Raw genomic sequence first — 22,276 nt, forward strand, 5'->3', positions numbered from 1 at the left:
TGGAGTAGTGGCACAAAGTAGAATACATAGAGTGGACTTGCAAAGAGTGCAGTAGAGTACAGTGATGCAGAGAAGAATACAGTGGTGTTGAGTGCAGTGGAGTAGAGTGGGGGAAGAGTGGAGCAGTAGGCTGGTTCAAAGAGCAGTGGCACAGAGTAGAATGTGCACAGTGCAGTGGCATAGAGTGCCCTAGCATAGAGTGGTGCCAGTAGAATAGGGTGGCGTAGAGAGCAATAGCATAAAGTGCAGTGGAGTAGAGTGACAGACTGCAGTGGTGTAAAGTGTTGTAGAGCATAGTGGCATAGAGGACAGTGGTGCAGAGTAGACTGCAGCAGAGTAGAGTGCAGTCGCAAAGAGTGGTGCAGAGTAGATCAGAGTAGCATGGAGCGAAGCTGTGGAGAGTGCAGGAGAGTGGTGCCCAGTGCAGTGGCATAGAATGTAGCGGTGCAGAGTAGAGAGGTGAAGAGTAGATCAGAGTAACTTAGAGTGCAGTGGTGCAGAGTAGACTGCAGTGCATAGAAAGCAGTGGTGCAGGGTAAGGTGCAGTGACAGAGGGCAGTGGCTTAGAGTGATGCACAGTAAAGTGGTAAAGAGTAAATCAGACAAGCACAGAGTGCAGTGGGGAAAGAGGACAGCAGAGTGGCACACAATGCAGTTGTGTAGAGTTGCGCAGAGTGCAGTAGAGTAGTGTGACAGAGTGCAGTGGCATAGAGTAGAGTGACACAAAGCAGAGTGGCGATGAGTGCAGGTGCGTGGAGTAGAGTGGCGTCGAGTGCAGTGACCTAGAGTGGAGTGGTGCATTGGCATAGAGTGCAGAGACAGAGTGCAGAAGCGTAGAGTGGTGCAGACTAGAGTGTCAACATGCAGTGGCATGGAGTGCTGCAGAGTAGAAAGGCCTAGAGTACAGTGCAGGCCTCGAACAATTATAAAAATGTTACTAGACCTGCAGGTCGAGTAGCTTGAATAATCTACTCGATCTAACTGTAATGTACTTGACCCAGAAACAGGTCTCAGATTGTATGATCGTAGGCAAATATTGTATTTTACAGTTGCCTTTTTCTTCATTCTCACTTATAAGTGCACCTTCAAATATGGGAGTTCAACTTTTCTGCTGTAAAAAAAAAATCCTCTTTCGTTTAATTAAATATACTAAACGCTTGCTCCGTGCATAATAAATCTGGCACACATATAGGGTACACGTGATCCATGCATGACTTGCCTTTTAGTTTACTAATAGCTTTGCCATCAGGGCAGGAGTGTTTCTCAGTTTGTTTAAACACTCACTTTTAATAAATCTATTACTAAAGCATGATGTGGTAGCGCACTGTCATTTACAGACAGTACATTTCCAAGAAATGTGCAAAACCCTTCCCACTAACTTGCAGTTTTACTGATAAAACTATATTATGCATTAATAATCTGTGAAAACTGGGTTTCATGATACATTTATCATTTGCACATCCCTAAGTAAAGTGTTCTGACCTTTTTTCTTCATCCTATTAAAATATTTTTTTCATCGCACAGAAGTACAAAAAATGGTCTTTCACAGCTACTGAAATATATTTTTAAATGTTTGTGAAGTTGACTTAGTTATATAAATGTTATGTGTTAGGAAATAGCTGATACCAAAAGCCTTTCACTTCACATAGGTCAGACAGTTCACCTTACAAAATCCTGGAACTCTACAGTCAAAAGGAAAAGTATTTCCATTGCAAGAAGACAAACTGACATTTGCCTTGGTCTCTGAACACAGAGCAAATGTGACAAGAATGAGATTTAAAGGCATCTTAATTGCTCATTCAGTTTCTGACTGAACAGAATACCTCTTTGTCTGTTACCAGAAGGGTCAAGTGGAATCTAAAAATAGCTCGGCCTTATAAAATAAGAGTGGTGGAGTATGTTTTTCGAGCCCTGAGTGGTGTAGAGTAGAGTACAGAACAGAGTAGAGTGCAGTGACACAGAGTACAGTGGTGCAGAGCACAGTGGCATAGAGTGTAGTGGCACAGAGTACAGTGGTGTATCGTCAAGTGGCATAAAGCAGAATAGTGCAGTGTGTAATAGCAAAGTACAGTGGTGTAAAGTGCAGTGCCATGGATAGGTGCAGCATAGGGTTGTGTAGAGTGCAGTGGCGTAGAGTGGTACAGAGCAGAGTGTAGTGGCATACAGTAAAGTGGTGCAGAGTAGAGCGGCAGAGTGACACTGGCGTAATTTGGGTCAGAGTAGAGTGCAGTGGTGTAGAGTGGTACAGAAAAGAGTGGAGCAAAGTAGAATGGTGCAGAGTAGAGTAACGTAGAGTAGTGGCAAAGAGTGGAGTGACAGTAGTAGAGTAGAGTACAGTGCAGTGGCATAAAGTGCAGTGGCGTGGAGTGCTGCAGGGCAGAGTGGAATAGAGTGCATTGGTGTAGAGTAGTGCATAGCAGAGTTGCGTACAGTGCAGTGGCATAGAGTGGTGTAGAGTAGAGCTCAGTGGTATAGAGTAGAATGGTGTAGACTGCAGCAGCACAGAGTAGAGTGGTGCAATGTGAAGTAGGGTGGCAGAGAGCAATAGCGTAGAGTGCAGTGTTGTACAGTAGTGGTGCAGAGTTGAGTGCAGTGGCATAGACTGCAGTGGTGTAGAGTGCAGTGACAGAGTAGAGAGGTGCAGAGTAGAGTGAAGTAACGCAGCGTAAGTGGTAAAGAGTAGATCAGAGTACCAGAGAGTGCAGTGGTATAGAGTACAGCGGAGTGGTGCACAGTGCAGTGGTTTAGAGTGCAATGGTACAGAGTAGGGTAGTGTAGAGTGATGTGCAGTGCAGTTGAGAGGTGTGATGTAGAGGGGCAGTGGCATAGAGTAAAGTGGTGCAGTGTGGAGTGGCGTAGAATGCAGTGGTGCAGATTGCATTGGCATAGAGTGCAGGGACATAACGTGCAGTCTCATGGAGTGGTGCAGAGTCGAGTGTTGTGGAGTGCAGTGGCATAACATGCATTGGAATATAGTGGCCTAGAGTAGAGTGGTGTAGAGTATAGTGGAGTAGAGTAGAACGGAGTAGAGTGCAGTGTTGCAGGGTAGAGTATAGTGTTGTACAATGCAGTGGTGCAGAGCAGAGTGGCATTGAGTACAGTGGCAGAGTATAGTGGTGAAGAGTAAAGTGGTGTAAAGTATAGTGGTGTGGTGTAAAGTGAAGTGACAGAGTGCAGTCATGTAGAGTGGTGCACAGTAGAGTGCTGTGGAGTATAGTAGTCTAAAGTGCAGTGGTGTGAAATGCAGTGGCGTGGGCAGGCACAGAGTACAGTGGGATAGAGAACAGTGGGGTAGAATGGAGCAGAGAAGAGTGCAGTACCATACAGTAGAGTGGTGTAAAGCGTCAGAGTGCAGTTGTAGAGTGCAGTGGCGTAGTGTGGTACAGAGAAGTGTGGCTCGGGTAGAGTGGTGTAAAGTAGAGTCGAGTTGAGCGGTGCAGAATAAAGTAATAGAGTGTCAGAGTGCAGTGGCATAATCTGCAGTGGCATGGAGTGCTGCAGAGCAGAGTGACATTGAGTGCAGTAACCGTGTAGTGTATAACAGAGTGGCATAGAGTGCAGTTGCGCTGAGCGGTGCAGAGTAGAGTGCAGTGGCATATAGTAGAGTTGTGCAGAGTTCAGTGGTGTAGAGTATAGTGGCACAGAGTATAGATGAGTAGAGTTGCGTAGAGTGCAGTAGTGTAGAGTACAGAATGGAGTAGAGTGCAGTGACAGAGTACAGTGGTGCAGAGCAGAGTGGCATGGAGTGTAGTGGCACAGAGTACAGCGGTGTATCGTCAAATGGCATAAAGCAGAATAGCGAGGAGTGTAGTAGCATAAAGTACAGTGGTGTAAAGTGCAGTGGAGTGGATAGGCGCAGCGTAGAGTTGTGTAGAGTGCAGTGGCGTAGAGTGGTATAGAGCAGAGTGTAGTGGCATACAGTAAAGTGGTGCAGAGTAGAGTGGCAGAGGCGTAGTTTGGTGCAGAGTAGAGTGCAGGGGTGTAGAGTGGTACAGAAAAGAGTGGAGCAAAGTAGAATGGTGTAGAGTAGAGTGACAGAGTAGTGGCAAAGAGTGGAGTGACAGTAGTAGAGTAGAGTACAATGCAGTGGCATAAAGTGCAGTGGTGTGGAGTGCTGCAGGGCAGAGTGGAATAGAGTGCATTGGTGTAGAGTAGTGCATAGCAGAGTTGCGTAGAGTGCAGTGGCATAGAGTGGTGCAGAGTAGAATGCAGTGGTGTAGATTAGAGCTCAGTGGTATAGAGTAGAAGGGTGTAGAGTGCAGCAGCACAGAGTAGAGTGGTGCAATGTAAAGTAGGGTGGCAGAGAACAATAGCGTAGAGTGCAGTTTTGTACAGTAGTGGTGCATTTGAGTGCAGTGGCATAGACTGCATAGGGGTAGAGTGCAGTGACAGTAGAGTGGTACACAGTAGAGTGGAGTAGCACAGCTTAAGAGTGGTGAAGAGTAGATCAGAGTAGCAGAGAGTGCAGTGGTATAGAGTACAGCAGAGTGGTGCACAGTGCAGTGGTGTAGTGTGCAGTGGTACAGAGTAGGGTAGTGCAAAGTGAGTGGTGTAGAGTGATGTGCAGTGCAGTTGAGAGGTGTGATACAGAGGGGCAGTGGCATAGAGTAAAGTGGTGCAGTGTGAGGTGGCGTAGAATGCAGTGGTGCAGACTGCATTGGCACAGAGTGCAGGGACATAAAGTGCAGGCTCATGGAGTGGTGCAGAGTCCAGTGTTGTGGAGTGCAGTGGCATAACATGCATTGGCGTGGAGTGCTGCATAGTACAGTGGCCTAGAATGGAGTGGTGTAGAGTAGAACGGAGTAGAGTGCAGTGTTGCAGGGTAGAGTACAGTGTTGTACAATGCAGTGGTGCAGAGCAGAGTGGCATAGAGTATAGTGGTGAAGAGTAGAGTGGCGTAAAATAGAGTGGAGTGGTGTAAAGTGCAGTGATGTAGAGTTGTGCATGGTTGAGTGCTGTGGAGTATAGTAGTCTAAAGTGCAGTGGTGTGAAATGCAGTGGTGTGGATAGGCACAGAGAAGAGTGGTATAGAGTACAGTGGTGTAGAATGGTGCAGAGAAGAGTGCAGTACCATACAGTAGAGTGGTGTAAAGTGTCAGAGTACAGTGGCATAGGTAGGTACAGAGTAGAGTGCAGTGGCGTAGGTTGGTACAGAGAAGTGTGGCTCAGAGTAGAGTGGTGTAAAGTAGTGTTGAGTTGAGCTGTGCAGAATAAAGTAATAGAGTGTCAGAGTGCAGTGGCATAATCTGCAGTGGCATGGAGTGTTGCAGAGCAGAGTGGCATTGAGTGTAGTAACGTAGAGTAGTGTATAACAGACTGGCATATAGTGCAGTTGCGCTGAGTGGTGCAGAGTAGAGTGTAGCAGCATACAGCAGAGTGGTGTAGAGTATAGCGGTACAGAGTAGAGATGAGTAGAGTTGCGCAGAGTGCAGTGGTTCAGAGTAGAGTGGTGTAGACTGTATTGGGGTAGACTGCAGAGACAGAGTGCAGTGGCAGAAAGTAGAAGGGTGCAAAGTAGAGTGCCTTTGAGTGCAGTGGTCTTGAGTAGAGTGGTGTGTAAAGTTCAGTGGTGTAAAGTGGAGTGGCACAGAGTGGTGCAGAGTAGGGTGTCAGAGTACAGTGGTAGGGAGTGGTGCAAAGTAGAGTGGCAAAAAGTACAGCGGCATGGTGCAGTAGCCTAAAGTAAAGAGGTGCAGAGCAGAGTGGCATAGAGTCCAGTGGCACAGAGTGTAGTGGTGCAGTGGCATACGTTTAATTTGTGTAGAGTGGTGTAGAGTGTCATATAGGCCAGTAGCCTAGAGCAGACTGTGTGGTGTAAAGTGCAGTTGTGTAGAGTGGTGCAGTGTAGAATATTGTAGAGTGCAGTGGCATAAAGTACAGTGGCATGGTGTGGTGCCGAGTAGTGTAGAGTGCAGTGGCCTAGAGTAGAGTACAGAGATGGAGAGTGAAGTGGTGTAGCGTGGCACAGAGGAGAGTTTTGTATAGTACAGTGGCATACAGAGTGGTGCAGAGTAGAATGGCATAAAGTGCAGTGGCATAGAGTGGAGCAGAGAAGAGCAGAGTGGTGAAGACTAAATTGAAGTAGAGTGCAGGTGGCGTAGAGTGCTGGTGAAACAGATTAGAGTGCTGTGGCATACAGTGCAGTGGCATTGAGTAGGGTGGTGTGGAATAAAATGCAGTGGTGTACAGTAGAGTGGTGCATAGTTGAGTGTCAAAGTGCAGTGGAACAAAATGCAGTGATGCAGAGTAGAGTGCAGTGGCAGAGTGGTAGGGCACAGAGTGCAGAAGTTCAGAATAGAATGCAGTGGCATATAGTGCAGTGGTGCAGAGTAGAATGCAGCTGCGTAGAAATGAGCGATGCAGCATAGAGTGCAGTGGTGTACAGCAGAGTGGAGTGGCACAGAGTACAGTGCTGTAGAGTTGAGGGTAGGGGTGGGAGAGAAAATAAACATAGAAAGTGGGGCAGTGTGACATGGATGAGAATATGGGAGAAGGAGTGAAAACACAAGCACTCATATGAAGAGCCTGAACACAAGGAAAATAGTAGCTCCAAAAACGGGAGCAGTGGATGGACACAGGTACTTGGTCTAGTGGTCCAGAGGAGGGCCAAACAAAAGTAGAGGACATAGCGACCACATGCCGTGGCAAACGGGGACAAAGGAGATGAAAGCAATGCTTAAGCTAACAAATGGTAAGCTAAGGGTGGGCTGTAAGACCACTGCAGTTAAACAATGTATCTCTCAAAAACAGCGCATGCGATGCCTAAGCGACGACTAAAAAGTGGACAGGAATGCAAAAGAAAAAGTTAAAACGTAAAACAGGTTGATGGAAAATCAGAAGGAACATTTGTGCTTGCAAAACATTTTAAACAGCAAAAAGCTTTCATATTCAAAACAAGGATGAAGCGGTCACACTACGGAGATCACTTCCGCCCAAACAGTCCTAATGAATTTCCACATGTTGATCTATGGCAGTGGGTCCTAACCTGTGCTCCGCAACCCCACAGGGGTCCATGACACATTCCCAGGGGATCAGCATGGCCGGCAACAAGGCACTTCTCCATTTGGGGCCTCTGACAGAAACACCTGCATATGTATTACTTGTTTTGTGCAGCAGTTTCAAAGGCAGTGCAAAGTTCGGTGTACATCCAGAAGCTTTGGAGCAAAAATAAAAGCATCAAGATAACTCCAGTGATTAACGTACCTGCTGGAAAGAGATGGGCATTTGGTCTAGTGGCAGTTTTGACTCATCTAAGGTAGCGCAGATGGTTAATATGCCTGTTGCAGAGAACTGTATTTTATGTGCATAGCACAGTGGGTTACTGCTTTGTCACAGAGATTCTTGTGTTACTGTGCAGGTCATAAGTTACAATCATATTTTAGCACAGTGAGCTATGAACTGCCATCAAAGAGCTACATGCAAACTGCATAGCACAAATTAAAATGTTATGTTTTTTCCCCCAGTGTTTAATTTTCCTTAAGCTGCTAAAAACGATTTGCTTGCGTAGAAATACATTCTTATTATTAAAGCCAACGCTAACCACCGTGTTATGCTCTGAATCCTGAGTTTATGCTTCTCCAGCCAAAGCACTCTTATAAAATGCCTACCAGTGTGGATGCCATGTGAATCCTACACCTTACAGTCCCTCTGTAAAGTGCTCCGACACCTAGACTGGTATGAGAAGTGATATAAAACTAATTAATTACATGTGACAGAAAGGCTATGGAGACATGAAAGGCCATTATGGTTTTACTTCCTTTCCCCACCAGAAATGTATGTGAAAATGTTTTGTCAGATCTTATGTACCTAAAAAATAAACACATAAATGGCTTGGGAAATGTAGAATCTGGACTGAGGATTCAGCTTTCCTAAATAAAACTAAACACTGAAAAGTTAGTCGCAGAGATGCAGAGCCATTTCTGATTAAAATGTTTCGAATTTTCCATATTTTTTCAATATAAAATTATGATATCTTTAGTAATTTGAGTATTTGTTTGTTGTGTACCCGTTTGTATATTTTTTGAAAATTACTGTTTTATTGTTTGAAATGTTAAATCGTACAAATTGCTTGGGGGTCCCGCGCTTCCAGCAGTAATTGGGGGGTTCCTCAGGAGTCAAACGGTTGGGAAACACTAATCTATGGGGTGTCTTCAGTAAAAAGAACCAATAGGTAACTAACCTCTGTTCTTTTACTTGAGCTGTTTTATTAAACTTTTACAAGAGATGGGGATATGATAAACATATGCAGTATATCTGCCCATACTTGCAGATATAAACATATAATGCGTAATTGCACATGTAATAGGATGAGACGTTAGTGGATGTCCAAGGGTGGATTCCCATGTGAATACTACCAAGTAAATCGTACGGAACTAACACAACTAAGCTTGCGACTAACCTGTGTTAGTTAGTAACAGTTGATTCACTAACAGGGTTGAGGGAAAACTTAGGCAGAGGTGCATTCAAATGCAAGGAATATTCTTTTTATTTGCATTGCTTTAGGGAGAAAAACCCATTTCACCTTGCATTGGCAGGTCTTTCAGTTTATCTTATTTTTCCCAATTAAACTGATCAGGTCAAGAATTTCCACGATTTTGTAAAATTATAATCTCTTGTGTGCACACAACTCGCCATGTGTCCCAAGCAGTATCTTCTCAAAACTGGACTGTCTTTGATCAGAGGAGCCGTCTGCAGTGACAACCACCCTACTTAAAAAAAAAAAACACAAGCGCCCATTTTGAGCTCTGGTACCTATTTCTTTTAATATGAATGAAGAACTGCCTACAACTCCACCCCACAGCTACCCTACTCTTTAGAGAGAAAAAAAATCTATGTCCTCAACCATGTTGTGGAAAGCACTGCTCTCATTTTAATTCAAATTGTACGACACTACTACTCACACCCCTCATGATGGTAAACTTATTGGACTTACATACGGTTCAAAACCTTGCCTTTCAAGGAGGTGAGCGGACAAGGTATGGTGAAAAGATGTGACGAGAGGAGGTGTAAGGCGAGGTGGATTTTGGGAGACTGCGTGCAGACGTAAGGTTAAGAAGATGCGCCAAGAGCAAACTAGGGGATCACCATGCCAATCTTGGAAAGTCAACCGAACAAACTGCAAATAAAGTGAACAGGAGTGAATAAATGCTTGTTTCTGTGTTTATTAAAATTATTCTGCTTGTATCAGTGAGTTTTTTCTTTTATTTTCACTCATCTTAAACTTGTAGCGCCTCAAAATTATAAGTAAGTCTGAGGAAAGCAGCACAGCCAAAGTGCCTCCCTGCAGCATGTGCAACTTCCTATCATACACCACTTAACATGTGTGTCTCAATCTAACCGTCCAATCCGATTTGCCCAGCCTTCCCACATGCTGGAAAAAAATATATTTCGCTGGTCTAGCCATCCCTGTGCTACATTCATAACTTCTGTGCAATTACACCCCCTCGCCTATGGCCTGAAACCTGAAAGCATCTACCATGCACTGTAAAACCGGCTGCAGGGTCGCAGCCACACGTGGTGCAGTGGCACCGAGGCCCAGAGCCCTGATGGGCTCACTGAACCCTGGAAACTACTGCATTTTACTACCCACCACAACAGCAGTTAGAAGGGTCATTTTCCTTGCACCAAGGACTATGGTATTCAGGATAGGCTGCTGGCAAACAGTGTACTTTCAGCCCTTGACGTGGGGTTCTTGGAGTCAGGTGGGGCCACTTAAAACGCTGAAGAAACACCTCGTTGGTTAACTTTTGTTTGGGACATGTATGAAGATGGAATTCTGGCCCAGATCTAGAGCACCAACACTGACAGCAGTGTGGCGCTGTGAGGCAAGAAAGATAAAGCCCCTCATTGAAGGCAAAGGGAGGACAAGGGGAACCTTGTTTTAAACAACTTTATAAGAAGGTGTAATCCATTTATGTCCCAGTCGCCAACTACCAAGGCAGCAAGTGGAAACGATAGACAATGTTATCAGAAGCAGACCTTGATTTCCAACCCTTAGTTACCAGATACCTAAAACGTGCAGACATGATCTGACTAATGTCCCATCCTGCAAGACAAGTTGGAAATAAAATTGAGTTTTTCTGCAAATAAAAGGACATGTTACAGAGAGTATCTTGCGTGCTTGGCCTGCTAAAGCAAGCAGTGCAAAGTCACATGCACACATCAGCTGCAAAACAAGCTTAGAGCGACTACACACATATAGGGGGAAGCCTTCGGCAAATATATAGGAATAAGAGTAGAAAGTAGGTAAGGTTCCATATAAACTCTATTTGTATAGCAAAAGCAAGTTGAACACTGTACATTTACATTCCCAATTGTTGCCTTGGGGCTACGAGCAAGGCTGCAGGCGGAGGGGAGGAGGTAGAGGGGGGTCCCTGATATGTTGAGAAAGGCACCCTCACATGCATTAAGAAGCTAAGTGGATACATTTGCATAGGTGCACAAGGGTCTGAAAAATTTACTTACAGAATGTTTTTTGCATATATTAATATTTTACCTTTTTCGTTTGTGCCAAAGTAAACACAATGAGGGTACTCAAACTGTTCTGGAAAGCACAGAAAATGAAAATGTCTGAGTAGGTGACACTGAATATGGTTGCACCCTAGAGCAGACTCCAGCGGTCGGCGTTAATGTGGCGGTAAGTCCAACCCCCCTTCCTATCCAGTAACCCCACCCCACCCACCCCTACCGCCCTGCACCACGCACAAACACACATACACACACCCATTTCCACATGCATACATCCATTCACACAGACACGCATTCACATAACACAAGATACATGCACTCACACCTCCATACGTGCACACACATATTCAACACGCAACACACACCTGCATCCACGCACACAGAGTCACACACAATACCCCTCACCCCCTCCCCTGTCGGAGACCCGACTAACCTGGCTCCAGGGGTCCTCTGGCAGGGAACGGGACGGGCGCTGCTACCACCAGCAGCGCCCACCAGCAGAATACCGCCAGGCCGTATTATTGGTTATAATACGGCTGGCGGCGGTCTACTGGAGTGGCCCTGCTGGTGGCAGCAGCACCACTTTACCGCCATCCGCCGGCATGGCCACAGCCGGATTTCCACCATTCTTCTGGTGGAAATCCAGCTGTCGTCATAATATGGTGGATGGCTGGTAGCCGTGGCGACAGTCTTTTGGCGGCCGTCGCCGCAGAAGTTGGCGGTTTATACCGCCAAGGTTCAAATGAGGGCATATGTCCGTCTCATGCTCGTAAACCACATGTTTAGGTAGCAAAAGTGAGGATGAAAGATTGTTTGATTACCGAAACAAAGAAAGGACAAGAGTGGAGGCACATCGATGTAAGGAGAGTTCTCAGAGGACCACTATGTAGCCAGAGCTGGTGTCTGATTTGACAGTCAGCTTCCTCAAAGTGTGGGGACATCCCCTGGTGTCTGGCCTTGCTGAATGAAGCAGTCTCCTTGAAGCTAACCTGTTGCTGAGAGAGGGAAGGAGTCGCCCAACCCTGCAGAGTTGCGACTGACCAGAGGCACCAGAGCAGCTCACCCCCAGGTGCTGTGTGGATCCACCAGCCGAAGGAAGACTGGGGAGAGCGATCTGTCTGCTCTGAGACTTCTGGGCAGAAATCTCTTTTTGAAGCAGTTCCAAGGCAGAAATGCAGACGGTGGCCATCGCCATTGCCATCAAGACGTTTGCACCTGAGGCAGAACCTGCCACCATCAAGACATTTGTGACCAAGACAAAGGATGCTGCCAAGAAGTCTGTGACCAGAAAGAGTGTACCGCCGCAAGGATGATGTGCCTAGGTGGACCGTGCTTCCCCCATAAAAAGTCTGTCCCCAAGGTGTGCTGCAAATGCGAACCCACTGGGACTGCCCTCATGCTGCTGTGACCTTTAACCCTGACAGCAAGTTAAGTGCAGAAGGGGTTTTACTTGGCCCAGTTTGCAGGACCATAGCTGGACAGCCCCTAGGACATCAGAGGCAAATGAGGCCCAGTAGCCCCTGCTTGCCCCTTGACACTCCCCACCCGAACAGGGTCTGGTAAAATCCATGATGCTAAATAAAATATTTTACAGTTACAAACATTTCGCAAAATTCATTAGTAATCAAGCCTCTGCCATACCTTTATAAACGAACTAGTACATACTGAAACTTCTTTGCAGCATCAGTTCGAATCTTACAAAAGAAAGGGAGTCAAATCAACTTCCAAAATTTAGGACACAATAGCAAAATATGCTTAAAAACTAGAAACTCTGTTCTCTCTGACGGTTACATTTAATCAGACAGGGAGAAGCATAAACCCCAAGCACATTTTCATAGGTGTGCGCAAAAAGAAAGGCTCATGTACAAACCATAAATAGGGAGTAAGTCCTGATGCAAGCATGCGGCATAACGCATGCCAGGGCCTAAACTTACCAGCCATAGGCTTGTAAAAATGGTCAAATAAAAAAAAAAAAATAACCATTGCATAGAATTTTTGTAGAGCATTAGGGATGCTTCCCATCGGGGGTTACACTTACAACAGGTATAAAAAATATTTTGTAGTTTTAATGCACATCACTTGAAAATATGATTCTTACTGAAGCAAAGAAACCATGGCTTTGAATTAATGTTATCTGACATAAATTTAACACGCAAGTAAAAGTGAAAAAAAAAGAAAAACGGATCAGGAATGGAAGTACAAAAGATTAGCAAACTAAAGTATTGGCCCACCAGCTGTGGCTCTGAAGTGCATTTCTTTTTAGGTGGATGTACACATGTGATAAGGCAAACTGCAGTTACAAGAGTAAAAGGGAGCCAATGGCTTAAGAGAGCCAACCCATGCCCCCATGTGGTATGCTGTGGTGGCAGAAGTAAAACGTGAATGCCAGCTGAACAAGCCAATGAATGAAGAGAGGTTACCCAAAACCCCTCTATGTAAGAATGTCTGTATTTTTTTTTAATTCATGATTTCTTTTCATTACATGAGGCGAGCACAACAATAAAGCAGCCTCTAGGGTAGACCTAAAACATCTGGTAACTTTGGCTCTGATAGACAGCTAGCAGAAGGATCCGGGAAAAAGTGGGTCCCTCAGGCGGAGGCTGAAGTTTGGTCCCCACAGTGGAGTGTAATGAGCTATTTTGCTACGGACACTATCTTGGCAAATAGAATAAAAGGAAGAGAACACCTCTGCCTCGCTGAATCGTCTTAGGGACTTTAAGTTGAAGCTGCCATAGTGACGTTAAAGTGGAGACCACACTAAAAAGTAAACGCAAGTTACTTATCACTCACATGTATCAGTCATGCCTACTCAGGAGAAATGTCCTACGCTACATGGGAGTCTGCATGGCAGTGCAGTGTGCATGCACAGTGACCACAGACCATACCTTGCGGCAAGCTGGCCCACACCAAGCTGCCATGAAACACTAGACAGCTCTTGCAGGCCTCCACGCTCTCAGTGGTGCTGAGCTGATAGGTGCCAGGCGTTGACTCTCAAAGCAGGTTCAGTGAGTCCCGGTGCCATATAGAACAAGGCGTCCCCTGGACAGGCCTTGTCCAGAGGTTGGCATTCACAGAAGGCTGGTTGCACACAACTTAAGGATCTAGAAGACTGACTGGCATGTACACTGCATAAGATCCACAAATCAGTCATTTTACAAACTTTGACGTGAAACTGAACCCCAGTGCCTTTTGAGAGCTCTGCTTTCTAGACTGAAGATGGGTACTTGAGATAAGGTGGGTCTGGTGGCTTAGTGGACTAATGCATCCACTGTAGGAACCAGGTGTTCAATCTCATGGTCACAGGTTCAAATCCCGGCAGGTCCACTCAGCCTTTCATCCAAAAATATGAGGTCAATAAAGTGAGTACCATTGAGTTGGGTAACAATAAACATCTGTTATTCAGCGCCTAGATACCTACAGGTTATGTGCGCTGTGCACTTTACAAATACACGTTATAAGACCATCCCCTTTAAATTCAGTGTAAGAGAGACGTCAACTGTGAAGGGGGGCCCTATTATCTACTGATTTTGGGCCTTGCAGGGACTCAAGGTCTGTGTCCTCTGTGGATGCTCACATTCAGTGGTGCAGCAAGGGTACCATAGGCCCTATTGCAAGCAAGAAAATGGGCCACCTGACTGTTTGGCTAGTGAAATGCAGAAGTACTCAGGCTTCAGTCTGTTCCTCTGGTCCCTTGATCCATGGTGCCACCACATATTGCTAACTATGTCACTGTAGGAGGAAGGCTCTGCTACATGTCTTTCAGGAGCACCAATCCACCAAGATCATCTCTTGCTTGTCCCTATAGGCTATTTCATCTCTACGCCCCTGCTCTCTAGAGCACAGGCCTGGTTCACTTGCTTCTTCAGCGCTGAGGGCAGTAAAATGATCAACAGCTTCCAAAACCCAGAACTTCTTTGTTTTCCAAAGCAGGCCTACTACAAATTACATGTCGACTTTTAGTTCCAGCGTTCTTAGTCTGCCACTTTTCACAAAGAGTAAATTCTTCAGAAGAACCTAAAAGTGATCAAGTATTCAGTGTGGCCATTCCAAAACAGTTCAACCCAGGGAAGGCCTTTCTAGGCTCCACCTACCTTGGTGACAATGTTCCTCTCCAGTCCAGCCTCCGAGTGGTAGTCCCAGCCTCTAGTGCATGGCCCGGTTCCATTAATCTGCGGTCTGGTTCCATTACTTGGAATTGCAGTCCCATTGGTCTCTGAATAGTGGTACAGCTCACAGCGGCTCCAACCAGAGGCCGGAGGGGGCAGACGAGGCACACTGGCATTCAGGAGTTCGAAGCCAGTCAGGCTGGCCAAAGTCCCGGGTAGCAGGGCCGGGTCAGGCCGGCAGTGGTGCTCTGGCACTGCAGCGTAGAACACCTCCGAGAAGCAGCTGAGAGCCAGGAGCACATTAGGCAGCCAGCTCGCAGCGGCCAGAAGGCGGGAATAGCGCCCAAAGCCACCAACCTGTGGGGCTATCCTGGTGTCAAAGTCCATGGAGCCAGAGCTGTGTAACAATGGTATCAACTGGCAAAAGGGCAAGGGTAGTTAACAAAGGATCATGGGTCAGCAGCCAGGGGTTAGGAGGAGTGTGGGAATCGTAGCGATCAAGGGAACACAGGACAGCAACTTTCTAGAGATGCTACCTATGAATAGAAGGGTCGCTTTCTATCAGTGGACTACAGATACAGAGAACAGCGATTATCAGGGTCCTATAACATGGATAGCCAGAAGTATTGGCCATCAAGGACTACATTTGTTACCATGGGTCTAGAAAGAGTATTGGTTATCAAAGGCCTAAATGAAACAACGGCTGTCAACCAGGTAAAAGCAAGTTGGTTGTCAAAGAGCTATAGGGGGTATTCGCTGTCAAGCGACGAGCAATGAGTTAAGGAACTAGAAAGAGTGTTAACTACAAGGGGCTAGAAGGAATACTGGCCATCAAGGAACTAGATTGGGTGTTAGCTATCAAGGAGTTAAAAGGACATTGTCTATCGAGGAGAGGGATCTGAAAAAACCAAAGCAGTCGAGGGCTCCGAAGGGGTACCAAGGGTGCAGGGGGCAACACCGGGCCCTGAGGAGCAGCGGGGGCGCGTGGGACGTAGAGGGCTCGGGGTGCGCAGGCAGCAGTGGGATCTCAGTGGAGGAGGCAGTGAAGACGGGTGGGGGCGTTTAGGGGTTCAGAGGTGGAAGGGCTCCAAGGGGGGCACGGGGGCACCTGTGTAGAGGAGGGCAGCGGAGCCCCGGACAGTCTTGCAGCCGGGCAGTGTGCCGCGGTCCGTGAGTGACTCGTGCGCCTCAGCCAGGAAGGAGGAGCTGCGCCCCGGCAGAGGGAGGAGACACCCCAGCTCCCGCCCGCTTAAAAGGGAAACTCGGCCAGAGACCCCGGCGCATGGAGGGTCCGAGTTAAGAGGTCTAGTTAAGAGGAGGAGCGGTGCAGGGCCAGCGATGGGCAGAGGAAAACTGTAGATATGAACGGGAAAGAAGGGGGCCACAACGTGTGGGTTGCAAGGGCACTTCTTTGTGGGCCCAGGGCTGTGTTAAATTAAAGGGGCGGGAACTCCAGGGGCGAGAGCTATAGAGGGAGGAAATGAGAGGCTAGATGTCTTGGTGAGAACATCCTAATATCGGGAGATTACCAACAGGTGGGGGCGAGAGATGTGTAGGGCAGCAAAGCCAAGGAGCAGTGAAAGGGAGTAATGAGTCGCAAAGCCGCAGCTCGAGCCCAGGATATAACTACAGGATACACAGTAGCGCTAGGAGGTTAAATATTTTTTTTAGCGAGGGGACGCCCACGCCGCCCTGCCAGGTGTCCCAGGTCCGTGCGTGGTACTCCAGTCCACGTTTTTTCTTCGCATTCTAGCACTTGTCGTCTTGTTTATCCCTGTAAAACAGGACTACCAGCCCCAGAAAAAAAGTGGACTGGCACAATCCTTAGGGGTGGATCTCAGCATTTTAACCTGGCAGTCGTTATCGGACGCTGCGAGCGGTGTGGTTAGTGTAGTGTAGTGTAGTGTAGTGTCACTGTGGGTACGCGCGACTGCCAGCGCTATAAATCACACACGGATAGCGGTAGATCCACACACGGAGCCAGCAGGTTCTCTCGCTTGCTCCGTGAGCCTTTTTTTCCTCCGCCCCGCTGACTTCCCTTTATTTGTATAACTTCCTACACGTGACCCACAGGTCAGCACCATTTAGCACGGACACGGAGGGGAGTCAGGGCGGCTCCCCTCTGCGTATACTTTATTAGCCATGGTAGTGCCTCGCGACCAGTAGCGTCACCGGCGCTACACTATGTTCCTCCCAAAAACATAGCACAAGGCAACTGAAAAATAACAAACTTGGGAAGGTATCAGCTCACACCAGATGGTCACGCAATCGCTGAGCTTGGGCAGGATTGCCACATAAACTGCACTTGGTAGGAGTGGACCTGTCTATATCAGGACTTTGTTCTGAAACATCATCAGGTGGCAAATCAGCTGCAACTTGTTCGGGACTTGGACTCAACGCAGACTGGGAAGTTGAGAGACCATCATCTGAGTCAGGCACAGAGACTTGATCGCCACCAGACAATGGCGAGTCAGACTCATCTCCACCAGGTGGTGGTGGAGGATGATACCTCTTGAACATGGAAATATTCCTTGTGACAGTCGAAGCCCCTCGCTGAGCCACAATCATGGATCCACTTCGGCGTACGAAGGGTTTTTGTCGAACAGTAGGCAGAATTTACTTCCAGATTAGTTCTCTTTTAGCAGGACAGCATCTCCTACGTGTAAATCTGAATCTCTTGCACAACATCTGCGGCTACCTTTTTGATTAACATTGACCCGCTTCTGGTGGACCTGAAAATCATCAATGGTTCAAGGCATCCACGGCCAGTGATGAGGAATGGGGTCTACAACTATTCTACCTAGGGAAGCATGCCCAGGTAGAATGTGGAGTCTATCGATAGTTCAGTAAGAAGGAATATATGACATATTCACTTGACTGTCCACTTGCTGCAGCAATCTGAATGACCTTGTTTAAGGTCCGCATTAATCTCTTGACCTCACCGTTTGCTTGGGGCCATCGTGGTGTGATCCGCCGGTGTCGAATGCCAGTGGTCTCAAAGTACGACGCAAGCTCCCTACTCTGAAAGGGAGGACCGCTGTCCGTTCTTATCTCGGAGATGAGACCGTGAGTGGCTAGGATTTTCTCAATTCGGGGAATCCCGATTTCAGCGGTAAGAGCAGGGATGATTTGTACCTCGGGGTATTTGTAGAAATCATCAATCATCACCATGGTGTGTTGGCCATTAGGCAGAGTCCCAAAGTCGAGACTGGCTGAAACCAATGGTTGTTGTGGCCCTGGCTCCGTCTCAACAGGGACAGGCCGGCTAGGGTCCCCGGAAGCCTGATACCATGCACACGACCTCACCACAATCTCGACTTGCTCGTCCATTAGTGGAAACCATACTTTTGTTTGCAACCGACTTTTAGTTTTCACCATACCTTGGTGTCCATGGTGTGCTAACTGGACCATCCAGTCAGTGAGGGATGATGGAATGACCAGTCGGCGGCCTCGCAGCAAACACCCATCGGGATCAACTGACAGGTCATTGCTAACATGATATAGGCTTTCCATTATTCATTTGGAGGTGGGTGTGAGCAATGGTAATTGCTTCCTGAAAGCATGCTACTGGTTTGAATGGACCTGTTGCAAAGTTTTTGAAGGCAGTCCTCTTGCGACATAGCCTGAATTATCTTTTCAGTTGAGGACGGTATTGGTTGGAACCTGTCAGACACGTACCTCACATACTCCTCTGGTTCACAAGCTTCGTGGATCTCGCTTTCTGTGGCGGCTCGTGGATTGTGAGGCAAGTAGTCAGCTGGGTTATCTGACCCCGGAAGGTATTCCAGATGACATCTATAGTCCTGCAATTGCAGCACCCACTTTTTTATCCGCGGTGGGGGTTTCGACCCGGTCCATAGAAGAGGGGAATGAGCGGCTTATGATCAGTAGTGATGAGGAATGGTCGGCTATAGACATAAAGGTGAAAATGTGTGCACCCCCAGTGCACAGCAATGGCCTCTTTCTCAATTTGTGAGTACCATTGCTCAGTGTTAGTCAATGACCAGCTCACAAATGCCACTGGTGGCCACTCATCGCTGCCCTGTTTTTAGAGCAGCACGGCTCCCAGGCCTTTTGGGCCAGCGTCAACCGCAATCTTTGTATCTTTGCGGGGATCAAAATATCTGAGTATAGCCTCACTAGATAGGGCATCCTTGGTGGCTTCAAACGCAGTGAGTTGGGCTGATCCCCACACCCACGGCTCCAAGGATTTTGTCAGGTTTTTCAGTGGCTGCGTTAGCATAGAAAGGTCTTTAATGAAGCGGCCACAGTAGTTGACCATTCCTAGAAAGCTTTGAATTTCACTCACATTGGTGGGTGGGGGCGCATTCTTAATGTCTTGCACCTTTTCAGGATCAGGTGCTACCCCAGCTGCTGAGAATAAATACCCAAAAAATTGGATACAGCTGGTGAGGAATTCGCACTTGTGGCGGGTAGGCCAGCTTCTCTGATCCGATGTAACATGCTCTTGAGCCTGGCATTATGCTCTGGGATGGTCGCTGCATGGATTAGGATGTCATCGCTGACATTGGTAGTGGCAGGCAGATCTACCAGAAGCTCGTGGATGAAATTTTGAAAAACTTCAGCAGCACTAGAAATGCCGAAGTTTAGTCTTTTGTTGCGCCTTAATCCTACATGCGTCAAAAACATAATTATATAGTGTGACTCCTTTGCCAGAACCAACTGATAGTATCCTGAGCGCAAGTCCAGCTTGGAGAACCAGCAGGAGCCACTCAGTTCGCCTATCAAGTCATCTATCGTGGGGGTCAGATGTCTTTCACGCTTGATGGCAACATTGGGGAGATGCATGTCAACACAGATGCATACTTCTCCTGGTTGTTTGGACTTCCACGCGACCACAATCGGAGATACCCACGGTGTGCGCCCAGTGACTCGTTCTATGATGCCAGCTGCTTCAAGTTTGTTCAATTCTTTATCCACCAGTGGCCTGAGGTGGAATGCAGTGCGTGGTGCTGGAGCCACAGGCTGCACGGTCTTATCTATGTATAGCTTTACCTCTCGATGACGCAAACAACCTATACCCTCAAACACGTCGCAAAACTGGTGAAGGAGTTCAGTCACCTACTCTTGATGTATGCCAAAAGCGAATGTGATGACTTCTAACTCTTCTGCTGTGTGGCACCCTAACAGCATCCCATGCCCTGCTTCAGCTACGTACACTTGAGCATGGACTGACCTCGATCCATATGCAATGGATTTCTGGAATCTACCCTTGAGGGCGAGTGGCGTCTTCTTGCCATATGCGTACACCTTCACTTTGGCTGTTGCTAAGGTAGGTGCCATCTGGTGGTATACGTCTGCCGCAAAGATGTTTATGGAGGCACCAGTGTCAACAACGGCAATGGTCGGATGGGCGCCTACTTTGATCTGGCACCGCAGCAGCTTCTTCGACAATTGGGCTGCATTGCCTATGGTGAAGAGGGATTGAATGACATGTTCTTCATCGTCGTCATCCATGACGCTGCCTCGCTCGCACCTACTTGCAGTCGCGTTGACAGGCATTCCCTGGTTGTGGTTTGCTCGATCTGCACACCTTTATGAATTGATTGAGCTTCCTGCAGCCTGTGCATTTTTTTCCTGGGGCAGGGCAATCACTTGGTCGGTGTGATGATCCACCACAGTACCCACACTGACGTGATGGTGGTCGGCTGTTTCTGGGCCTGGCTCTTTTAGGAGGCAGTGCTACTGTGTTAACTAGTTCTTCTTTGATTGGTCTTTGGAGAGCCGCCTCCATATGTGAGGGTCGAGCCTTGGATAACTCTTTGTTGCGTCCCATCGTGAGGATGTCCGGTAGGGACCTCCCAGACTCCGCGAAGATTCTATCTCGCAGCTTTGCTGATGCGCACCCCTGAATCTCCTGACCTGTGATCTCTTTGGTCTCATCTATGAGCCCACACGTGCTGGCTAGGTCTTTGAGCCTCATGAGGAATGAATCGATCGATTCTTCTTCTTGTTGTCTGGCTTGCCTGAACACAAAACGTTCATAGTCTGTATTTGCCATGGGTTCGAAGTGCATATTTGGGGCAGCAATAAAGGTCAAATGTGTTTTTGGGGGGGGGGGCTTCCATGAGGTTCTTGGATATCTTGTAGATGTCTTTCCCTCTGAGGTGTAAGATCATTGCTCGCTTTTGTGCATTTTCGAATTTGGTGGCCTCAAAAAATAGCAGTACTCTGTCGACCCAGTCTTTCCATCACGGGCCTTGTGTGGACGGGGCCCCTTCAACGACAAAAGGCTCAACTGGAGGGATGGCAGCCATGTTGAGTCAGAGTATGTAGTGTGTGATGTGGCCCTCTCTGATTCTCAGTGCACGGGATGGGAAGATAGTTTCCTAAACCCCGTAGTATTTATTACTTTAGTTACGCCCTTTGGGTGATGCTTTCACAGGTTGTTCTATAACTTTTAGGCAATATGTGGTCGTACAAAAATCTACATCCACATTCATTAGTCTTTTTTTTAAATTTATTTTTTATTTCACCTCTTCAAAAATGTGCTGCTCTGTGGCCCCTGTGTTGCTTGTGCCAATGCTTGTTCGCTTATGCGCTTTTTTCTATATATATATATATATTTTTTTTAAACAGTCCCAGTACCTCCTGGGCGGTTATTGAACGGCAGATCTGTAAATATGCAGGTGCTAGAAGTCCTTTCCAGCCTCGGCACACCTCCTCTGACAGTGAGCAGCATGTGGCAGAGATCCTTCTGCCTGGAAACAGGCTAGGCGGCGGCAGGGCCCTGGAGGCGAGCCAGCGTGTACGAGCACAGAGAAAAACACACACACTCTGCTGGGTTGACAGGGAGTGTTCCGACGGGCTGACTGGTGACGCCCCGGCCTCTGATAACGGTCGGACCTTGGGAGAGGTGCCGAAACACACAAGGCAAAAGCACCACAGGTGAAATGCAGTCGCCACAGCGTGTGTGTTCCAGGTAAGGGTGCAACCCCTTGTCTCGTGTGTGTGTCACTGTGGATACGTGCGACCGCCAGCACTATAAATGACACACAGAGCCAGCAGGTTCTCTTACTTGCTCCATAAGCCTTTTTAACTCCCGCCCGCTGGCTTCCCTTTTATTTTTTATAACTTCCTACATGTGACCCATAGGTCAACACCATTTAGCACGGACACAGAGGGGAGTCATGGCGGCTCCCTTTTGCTTATACTTTATTAGCAATGGTAGTGCCTCGTGACCAGTTGCGTCACTGGTGTGACACTACAGTTAGGTTTTGAAGAGGTGACAAATTCTTCTTGGCACAGGGACTGACGTATCGTTTTAGGGTAAAATAATAGCATGCTGTTTATAACGCTCATTTATCGACTATTAACAAGTTGTATACAATGTTACCCTATGTAACCTGGCACCAAGATCATTGATCTTGAGAGAATTAATGGCTGCAGTGCCCCATGCTTGAATCTGAACCTGTGACCCGTGGTTCACAGACAGCTCTCAACAGGAAGTGCTTAACCCACGGAGCTTTAGCAAAATGGAATATCGTTTTTCACCGGGAAGACTGAGACCATGTACCACCACGGCCAGCTTTAGTGCTGGTGGTTCCTGGTACAACAGTCTTTTTGGCACCCCTGTGTCCTACATCTTCACTAATTCCCTCACTACCACTCTCAACAGTTCATCTTATCTCTTCAGAGCCCCTCTATGACACACATTTCATTTGTTAAAGCGCTACTGTAGG

At 47.4% G+C, this 22,276-nt stretch overlaps 1 protein-coding gene across 1 annotated transcript in view; it reads right to left on the minus strand.

Moving 5' to 3' along the window:
- The window catches only part of SLC22A31 (solute carrier family 22 member 31), a 205,319-nt gene extending 189,318 nt beyond the window's left edge, over positions 1-16,001 (minus strand). The window contains exon 1 of the mRNA XM_069217231.1: positions 14,559-16,001. Coding sequence (XP_069073332.1) covers positions 14,559-14,960 — 402 coding nt within the window. The 5' untranslated portion in view covers positions 14,961-16,001. The remainder of the gene's footprint in view (positions 1-14,558) is intronic.
- Between the last annotated feature and the right edge of the window lie 6,275 nt (positions 16,002-22,276).

Source organism: Pleurodeles waltl, chromosome 12, assembly GCF_031143425.1.
Source record: "Pleurodeles waltl isolate 20211129_DDA chromosome 12, aPleWal1.hap1.20221129, whole genome shotgun sequence".
In the NCBI taxonomy this organism is placed as follows: Eukaryota; Metazoa; Chordata; class Amphibia; order Caudata; family Salamandridae; genus Pleurodeles; species Pleurodeles waltl.